Consider the following 10,547-nt stretch of genomic DNA (forward strand, 5'->3'; position numbering starts at 1 on the left):
TTATCCACTACCAATGTGAACATTAATGGCAATGAGGAAGATAGCCATAAAGCCATAGAATAGAAGGGAATGAACAAAGATGGCGATGCCACTTGTTTGGAAATTGCAAAAAACCACTGGTCTGCCTTTGCCTGGTAGCTGGAACAGTAATCCAGGTGAAAACACCACAAATAGCACCAAGCCTATGACCACACCTGCCCAATCTCCCATTTACAGAGCCAAGTTTTCTTTGCTACTAATAGATCCAAATGCTAAAGGAAAACTTATAAACACGTTTGGAGGAGATGTAGAAGAATTTATATAAATGCTTGAAAGGCTTCTTTCTTGAGATGTGGGTGTGATATAAGACAACATAAAATTCAAGGAAGGGAAGGGAGAGACATTCAAATTGAAAGATGGGACAAATAGATTGCCTTCGCTTGCTTAAAAATCGGCCAAGGCATTGAATGCAACGATTCCTTGAAAGTTACATTCTCACACGGTCGCATGCCTCTCTTGGGATCTCTTTTATCTTCGGACGGCTACCAATTAAATTCTGAAAATATGTTTCTTTCACTTTTTCTTTTTCAACTCTATAAAATGTGGCATCATTGATGAAAGGGAAGGAAAATAAAAAATAAGAGATGCTGTTTTATAGTGAGATATAAGGTAAGCGTCAACATAAATCACAGTTTATTTTGTTTTACTTTTGTTTTGTTAACCTTTACACTTACACGCTTTATTATTAAAGAAATGTTGTATGGAGTAGCATAATAAAATAATTTAGAAATAATATTTCTTTTTCCTTTTCATTTAAATGATTAAAAAGTAGTGTGCAGCTAATATTATAAATAAGAGTGTGAAATATCATTGTCAAAGATTTTTTTGTTCGACTATGTTAGAAATAAGATTGATATAGCTTTAAAAAAGTTAGCTGAGTTTTCATCATCTGTATATATAGATAAGATATTTTAACATATCAAATTTTGTTACATGTGGCTATTTACCTCTTTATATAACTTAGCCCCTTTCTCTTTGTAATCTGATTTATATTCAATAATATCTCTAAAAAGTTTCCTTTCTCTTCCTCTCATATTCTCTCCAAAGGAGAACTAATTCCTTACATGGTATCAGTCACGCTACAATCCAGGAATTTTTCAATGGCTTATGCAGAAATACCATTCCATCCTCATACCTACTCAAATGTGATTTCATCCAAATTAATGGATGATAATTTCCTCACCTGGATGCAACATGCAGAAGTGACAATCAAGGAATTTTGTTTGCAAAAACACATTGACAAAGCGAAATCGATTCTTGAAAAATTCTTGACACCAGATGATAAATTGAAGGGTTTGGTGGTTGTTCGAAAATTATGAGCAATAAGACAATCTATTGAATCTTGGTTGCTTGAATCTATGGATGCACAGTTTAAGATCCATATGGTTGGATGCGTTTGGTCGCATCAAATCTGGCATGTTTTGAAGGTGTAGTTTGCATCTCAGACAAAAACACATGTTAAGCAATTGAAAATTCAACTTTGCAGCACCAAGAAAAGTGGATCGATCGTCGAGTATCTTGTACAGGTGAAACAGATTGTCAAGACTCTTGCTGCAATTGGATCGCTGTTGTCGGTTAAAGATCACATTGACACAATCTTTGATGGTCTTGGCGAAGATTATGATGGATTCATTACTTTGTGTATCACAAATTGAAGCATACATTGTTGTTGAGATTGAAGCACTATTGATTCATCAAGAGAAACGTCTTGAGCGGTATAAGCAACGTGAGTTGTCCACTCTTCAAGTAAATGTTGCTTAAAATCACAAAAGAAAGACAATCTTGTGACCAATTGCAGACGTGGATGTGGTCAGAACCGTGGAAAAGGAAGTGATGAACGAAAGATTTGTCGTTGATCCTCATCAAAATATAAACAGAAATTAATGTAATACTAGGGTGCTAACTTAGGTTGTCTCCGATGACTTTTGTTGAGAATATACATCAAATATGTTACAAATATTCACTGTGAAAACAGTTAAATGGGGGGTTTTGTGTGATTCTAAATTCAGTATAAAGAGCAAGAAATAGAATTATAAAGTTCAATCAATGAGATACAATAATCCCTAGTTCATTCACGTGATTCTATCCCTATTCCTCTTAAGATTAATACATTTCCTTCTCCTAGAATTAGGTTAATTTAACAAGCAAAAATTAACTTTATACTTCCATACAAATTAAGCGATTCAGTGGATTCCAATCTCTTCTGCCAAGATTATGCAACCTTAGAAATTATCCCAGAATTAAGCAATTCAAGTTTAGAATCTCCTTAAAAATGAATTAGAGTTAATTAAGCAATATCCCCCTCATTCAACCATTAATTCAATTCAAGATATTAGGAAGAAGAAATTCACAGAAGAAAAAGAATTATATTAACATTCAAAACCCAGGAATTCAAGAATCTAAATGAACTCACTAGGGATTACAAAAGGTTTGGTCCTCCATGAGGATGGGTCTCACAAATACAAGATGAAAGTAAAGGGAATTCGATGACATGAATGTAAAAATCAAAGGAAAATAAAGAGAAAATAGAAATCAAACTCTAGGTTGGATCCTTGGTTGCACCCAAGGTTGACCTAAGCTCTGCAAGTGTTCCCAAAATGACAAAAATCTAAAAGTGTATAAAGCTCTCTAACCCTAATTTTCAAAAATCTATTTATAATCAAGTGAGCATCATCTGTAGTGGCTACTATCATAAGTGATAGTAGCTACGCACAGCCTCCCAGTCATGTTATTCTTCTCTGAAGTTGTCACTATGGTAGGTGATAGTGGCTATGCGCAGCGTGGTAGCTACTATGGTAAATGAAAGTGGCTACGCGCAACTCTGTGTTACTTTGACTTTTGTTGTAGTTGTCACTTCGCTTCTGATAGTGGCTATGTGCAACTCTATTGCAATCTGGGCTCTCTAAAGTGTCCACTATCATCTCTAAAAGTGATTACTTTAGTCTGCTATCTGGATCTAGCTTGCTGTAGTGTCTACTATCACTTCTAAAAGTGGTCACTTTCATCTCACATTTTTTCAAAGGCTAAAAATCCATGGAATAAGTTTAGAAATTCCTGTACAATTATTCAAATGATCAAAATTACAAATTATATTTATATAAATCAATGTAAATTAATCAAAAATTAAGAAAGCTATGATATTTGACCTAAATGGAATTTTCATCTTATTTACACTTTCTAAGCCTACTTTTTCTATTAAAAAACACTAAAAAGGCAAGTAAAAATTTAATAAAATATGGATTCATCACAATCCCAAACTTAAACTTTTACTTGTCATCAAACAAATCAAAAATCAAGAGAATTGAATGTAAAGGGTTGGATTTATCCAAAAAAAAAATTCAAAATTTTCATTCCAATCTTAGACTCTAATTGACACTTACATTATTTCCAAAGTCATGGATTCATTCAGCAGAAAAATCATACTCATATCAAATATTTCATGTAAAGTCTCACTAAATTAAAACAAAAATTTGACAAGATTTCATGCAATCTACATAATGCAAAGAAATTATCTAGCTCATAGGGTAGTATTTCACTCTTCACTCATCAATGTTTCAGGCTAAGTATTTTTCTTCAATTTATACATTTTGTCTTACCCTACCATATGCTTGCCCATATTCTCAATCTCCTTGAATCACATATCATAAGGGCTTTGTTAGTCACAAATGGAATTAGGATAGGTTCACTTTTATCAATGAAGGTCACAAGCTCAAGTAAGTTTTTAAGAGAAGAAATTTTTTTGAGTGAATGAGTACAATAACTAGAATGGAATGTATTAAATGATGTAGTAAATAAGATTCAAGCATTCTTTCACCATTTTTATTTTCATTATTCTGCCTTATGTGAGAATTTTTTTTCTATCAAAATGACTTGTTACGTTTTTCTTTTTCTTTTTCTTTCACTTCCATTCATTCTTTTTTGTGATTTATTGGACTTTGGCAATCATTTTTCTTCTTCAAATTTAAGCATTTTTTTCATGTAATATTAACATGTATAATGCTCACCACCTCAAACTTAAGATCTTACTTGTCCTCAAGCAACTACAGTCACAATGAGCACCCCAAACTTAATTTCATGTAATATTAACAAAAGAAATACCTCTCTTAAGGTAAGGAAATTATTTTTGCAGACTAAGTTTGGCAAAAGAATGAAATATGGAATATCCTAGAAATCCCTCTGGATACATTATATGTTCCTGGAGATCAAGTCAAGAAAATAATTCTAATTACATTATCAAAATTGTTGAAAACAATATTCCTCTAGGTCAAGACACAGGAGAAGAATTTCATCTCTTATCGAGACAATCAATTAATGAACATATGAGAAGATACAAATACCTCCACATAGGATGTGTCTAAGTTGCTGTCAAACCTTTAATAGAAGTACAATAGGTTTAAAGATTCTCTAATAGGTACAGTAGAAACCAGTCTTGGACAAGGACCAGTTTATTTTAACTATTACCCAAACAAAATTGTGAGTCTTATTGATAGAAATATCTTATACTCTATTCCTAAATATTCATTTTCATGGTTTAGACTTGAAATAGGGGTCAATTCCTACAGCCTTAATTTCCAAGATTCAGTATAAAGTCCAACTCTTGTGCATCCAAAATTCTTCTTAAACCTCAGAAAGGGGAAACAATTGTGTTTATCACTGATATGATAATGGCTACTGTTTCTCTTTCTAGAACTATTAAATGAGATGAAGTTACTCTCCTAGAAAAGTGGGTTATGGACAAGGCTACGCCTTCTATTCCTTGACCTGCTCTTCAAATTCAAGACATTACTCAAGATAATTTTGGGAAAGTTGAAATAACTTTTAATAAGAGAAATTCTTTCTCTTTCAGAATTGAAACATTTAGACAATCTAAGTATGCTTCTATGAGATGATCTTTCTCTATCAGATCCCAAGCCATTCTATCTGAGATACCAAGATTTGTATCTCATATCCCTTCCTACATAAACTTACAGGATTTAGATACCTATTCTATCATTCCTAGAACAACTTATTAAAATGATAAAGAAGAAGAAAATCAGAGTATTTAATCTCTAACATATTCCTCCTTGAATGAGTTTTATACATAAATAAGGAAATCCTTAGGAAAGATTTCTATTTTGAAGATTGGAAACCTCAGAGAAAATGATTTTTTTAGAATTACAAGGGTAGCAATAGGAAAGATGTCCATTTCTTAAAAAAAGTAAAAAAAATATTTCATTTTTTGATTGGTTTCATGCTTATGCCATTAAGAACAATTTAGATTATCCGTGGCTGATAGACATTATAAAGGATCTTGCTACTACTAATATCATCTCCTGGCAGACCAAAGATGGACAAATAGTTTAGAATGAATTACCGCCTACAACTCAATATCAATTACCCAATGCCTTAGATGACAATGGAAATCCAATTATGGCTACTCCATTCAAAACTAAAATCCTTGAGGAACCATTCTCCTCAAAAGATATTTGAGGCATCATGGAACAGATCAACTATACAAACAAATACCTCCAAGTCTTAGGAGAAAAGATTAGTAGAGATAAAATATCTGTTAACCCTAATAAACATAAAGAGGAGGAAGCATTTCCTCCCATACCTAATTAGAAAAAATAATTTTCAAACCTTTTAAGATTAGCACTAAAGTAAAATAAAAAATCTTAGAGCTCAGGCAATAGTCAAAACCAAAACTTTCAAAAGATTTAGGAGAAACTAGAGAGCTATTAATCAAGATTAATATTTTACTTAAGATTATCCCTGACACTCCTCAAACCTCAAAAGAGTCTAGTAACTCAGAACTAGGTCTTCCAAAGCAGTTAATGTTATCAATAACCAAGATTCAGATCAAGCATCTGACGAAGGTTTTGTATCCAATCTAGAAGTAAATTCCATTATTACAATGGATAAAAACTGAAGATCTCCTTCAAAGTTTTATTATAATAAAGCTACTACTCTAGATCATTTTGTTTAAGAACATAATGAGCATAGTTTCAAAAGTCTTAGTGACAATAATATCTATAAATGAAACATAGATGGTCAGACAGAGTATAATATATTGAATACTCTGCAACACATGTCTATGGTAGCCACTGCTTACCAGACATCCCATGACTGTCCGAAAGAAACCATGGTTAATATTCTGGTTGTAGGTTTTTCTAGTCAACTTAAAGGTTGGTGGAATAATTATCTCATTGAAAAGTAGAAAACTAGAATCTTCTCTGCTATCAAAACAAATATCAATGGGAAAGTCATTACTGAAGATGACGATCAGATCCTTGATGTTGTCAATACTCTTATTTTCATAATCACCCAACATTTCATAGGAGATCCATCTTTATGAAAAGATAGATATGCAGAATTATTGTCAAACCTTAAGTGCAAAATTTACCCGATTTTAGGTGGTATAGAGATACCTTCTTATTTAGAGTTTACACTAGGAAAGATAGTAAAAAATCTTTTTGAAAAGAAAAATTTTTAGCTGGTCTTCCTAAATCTTTAGGAGATAAGATTAGAGATAAAATTTGTAGCCAATATGTTAATAGAGAAATTCCTTATGATAATCTTAGTTATGGTCAGTTAATTTCTTTTATCCAAAAAGTTGCCCTAAAAACTTGTCAAGATGACAAAATTTAAAGACAATTAGCCAAGGAAAAAGGCTAGAATAATAAAGATTTAGGGGTCTTTTGTGAGCAATTTGGATTACATGTCTGTCCAACCAAGAAAAAGAAACATTATCTCACGAAAGAAGCAGAACAAGTGGATGGATCACGTGCGATATAAATCATCCTTTTTAATAATAATAATAATAATAAACAAAAGGATTTGAGTTTAGGCATTTCAGTTAAAAAGCTAATATAGAAATAGGAATATCTTGATGTGATTTTCGGATGTCAAACCTAGGCTTAATGACAACACTAGATGGTGGAATTAAGTGGTGCAGTTTTGTACAAGTGTTGTTATGCTTCTGCTTCTTTTGATTTTGTTCTTCTTTCTTTTGTTTCAAAATTTTTTTTCTTTCAAATCCCTTTCAATTTTGGTTGTCTCAAATGTTTTAATGTTCTCTCCCGTTCCTCTATTTTTCCTTGTTCCTTACTTTGTTTTCTAATCTCAATTTTTGCTCTCTAAACTTTTTTTTTCTCTTCTTTCTCCTTTCATACTCTAGGTTCCTTCTTCTTTTCATACTAAAAATTGGTACTTGTTGTTTTTTACATTATTTTTGTAATATTTATTTCTTAGTTTTGAAAGTCAAATTTGTTTTGTCCCTTTTGCTAAAATCAACTTAAAAAATGTTTATTTTCATTTTTTAAATTTTTTTATAAAATAAATACATGATAACATAATATGTTTAAGTAAATAATATAGCATACATCATAAACCTAATAGTTGGTATGTATGGAAACTTATGTGATATCTCTCTTCCTTATTGAATGAAAATTAATCCATTGAATAGACTTATAATATGTGAAATAAGTAGAAAACCTTGGAATCTTAAATTGTTTTAACACTTTATCTATATACCTACTCTGAGTTAAGTCAATAAATCTCTATAATATATTTGCCAAATACATAAGTCACTTCATCCAAGTTTATCATGGGAAAACAACTACCAATTATGTCTTTATATATTCAAGAGTAAAGACATTTCTCATGATAAGTATGGTGCTCACACTATACTAGGAAAAATAACTATGTTTTCATTTATAAATAGAGTATTACAACTTATATATTTTATAAAATCTTCAAGAAGATTTTCATCTAATTATTGATATTCATTTGTCAAATTTCATAATCATGCTATGTTGCAACAACAAGCAGGATTTGAACAAATTTAAGCATAATAGTTGAGAAAAAAAGTCTCTGTCATAATTGACACCATGAATTTGTTTAAGACATTTAACCATTAATCATGCCTTAAAGTTACTCACGTTATCATTTAAGTCCATTTTATTTTTGAAAACTCAATTTCACCTAATGAATTTTTTTCTTTAGGTACATTAACCAAGGTTGATATCTAATTAATGTACTTGGATTCGATTTCAAATATCATGATTTCAAGTCATTTCTCATATTTTGGATTCAAAATAGCTTCTTTGTAGGTCATTAGTTCATCTTAATCTATTAGTATATATTATTGCTAAGTTACAAGAAACTCGTTTCTTTTATGCTAGTTATGTATCTTATTTAACATAAGCAAGTCTTGTGCTATTTAAGCTTACTGACTCCAGAACATTTTATGGAAGATCCACTCTACTTATTGGGATCTAGTCTAGTTCCACCGAAGGCTCTTTATTATTATGCAATTCTTGAATTTCATTCAAAGTTCTATTTTGTTTCCATTAATTTTTCTATAAATGATAGTTATAGCAATAAACATGTTTTTTTCAATTGGATTATAAAAATAATAACCCTTATTTTCCTTCAGGTGTCCCATAAAATGACACTTTAGAGATTTGGGTTCTAACTTGTTAGAAACCTAACGATTAACCTAAGTTTCATAAGTACAAATCTTCATAAAAAAAAATATTAGGTTATTTCTCAATTCACATTTCATATAATATCTTTATAACAACTTTAGATAGAGCATGGTTTAGTATAAATATTTTTAAATGAGTTATGGTGAATTTAACCATGACTAACAAGGTCTAAATTCTTTATTTAGGAACATCGTTCAATTATAGTATTCCAAAAAAAGTGAGTTATGAGAATAGTCCATTCTTTTTCAAATATTCATCAAACTCTTGGCTCAAATATACATCATCCTTAACTTCTTTGAACATTTTAAAAAATTATTACTATTGTTTCATTTGATACATAAATTCATATTTACTAAAGTGACCAGTGAATGTGATTTAAGTAATAAAAATTATGTCTAGCCATTGTCCCCAAGGGCTCACAAAATTTATTGGGCTTTCACTTGCCCCATCCTGGCGTGCAAATTGCACAAACAGTGATAGAGTGATTGCAAGAAGGTAAATTTAGCGGCAAATTGAACAAATTCATCTGTGGCCTAATCAAGACAGACACTAATGGTTTGCAAAATTATCTTTTCTTTTGAACCCAAAACTACAAACAGTGACAGAGTAATTACTTCTTATTTACTAAATGTGCTTATGGTCATTGTACTATTATTTAATATATGGAGACGATCTAATTTTTAGGGGATTAATCAAATTGAAATTAATCATGTTAAACATCTCTTTTAATATCGATTCAAAATTAAAAATACTAATATCTGAAATATATTTTAGGTTTAGAGATCAATTAGATATTATCTTGGCAAAAGGAGTTATACCATTGATTTTCTCTTTCAAGTCGGTCTTCTTGTAATCATACCTATTTCTAACAACATGACAAAAACGGGGGAGTATATAGTTAAATAACCAATTAATTATAACAGTATTATTTCGTCAATTTCTTTTTTTTTCTTTTTTCGTTAGTTGGCGTAGTTTCCCTTCTATGTATGTAAACTAATAGGTGATGCTTCTTGTGAGTGAAGTGTAATGCACAATAATAATAATATAGAACTATTAAGTAATTTTTGGTAATAAGAAAGTAGAAGAAAATGAAGTTTAATCAGAATATTGAAAAGAGAAAAGGACCAATGAGAATGAGAAAGACAGAATAGAAAGCAAATTTGAATGCTACTCTCTCTCTCTCTCTCTATCTTTATCTCTAAATTTTAAATATTGGGTTTTAAGTTAGTGCACAGAATTGTCCCTTATAATTTCCACTAGATGTTTCGACCGTGTATTAGCATTCTTAGTCGAGCATAAGTCCACTTAATTTCAACATAAAAGATGTTAGCCATGATTTAATTGTAACCGTGCCTATATATACAAGCAAGAGCTCATTTGCTTCTCACCTTTTCTCTTCTTTCCCTGCGTGCTTTCTCTGTTTCTTCGTACATGCATTTTGCATATGAATCTTCCAGTGATCATTGTTCTGATTTGTTGCATGAAACCTGGAAATAGGAAAAGTAGAGGGAAATGGAGACCGGGCATCGCTTAAAGCGACCCTTAAAATAATATTGGTTATCATTCACATCGCCTTCCTCTATATTTCAAATCCAAAATTTTTAGCAACCCATTATACGCAGACCCATGTTTCATAGAAAATAAAAATTAAACATATAAATAATGAACACTGATCGAAACATTCCTTTCATTTAACCTTTTCATAGGCCATGCATTCCATTCTTTTCCAAATCCATATATGCCTTGAACATATAAATTAAGGAACCTACCAGAGTGTCTCATGCCTCAACTCAATCTTTTCACACGCATTTCTTTCCACTTTTAAAATTAGTAGTTTAATAAATAAATCAGACCCACTTTGATCAAACAGTAAAGCAATCTAAAAAAAAGAGACATCAAGGTGAACAATTATTAGAAGCTTATGAGGAAAAAAAAAAAAGGTAGTTCCTTTCGCTGGCACATAAAGCAAACCCACTAGCCACTACAATTAACATACCTTTCTTCATCTCTTGTTAAACCTTTGTCTTTTTTTCTCACGAA

The 10,547-nt window shown here is 31.1% G+C and overlaps 1 protein-coding gene across 1 annotated transcript; it reads right to left on the minus strand.

Moving 5' to 3' along the window:
• LOC113863886 lies at nucleotides 1–210 on the minus strand. Its single transcript, XM_027497653.1, has one exon. It carries the CDS (start codon nucleotides 208–210, stop codon nucleotides 1–3), a length of 210 nt encoding a protein of 69 aa, XP_027353454.1.
• Nucleotides 211–10,547: the final 10,337 nt, after the last annotated feature.

Source organism: Abrus precatorius, unplaced genomic scaffold, assembly GCF_003935025.1.
Source record: "Abrus precatorius isolate BTA unplaced genomic scaffold, Abrus_2018 Scaffold3, whole genome shotgun sequence".
Taxonomy (NCBI): Eukaryota; Viridiplantae; Streptophyta; class Magnoliopsida; order Fabales; family Fabaceae; genus Abrus; species Abrus precatorius.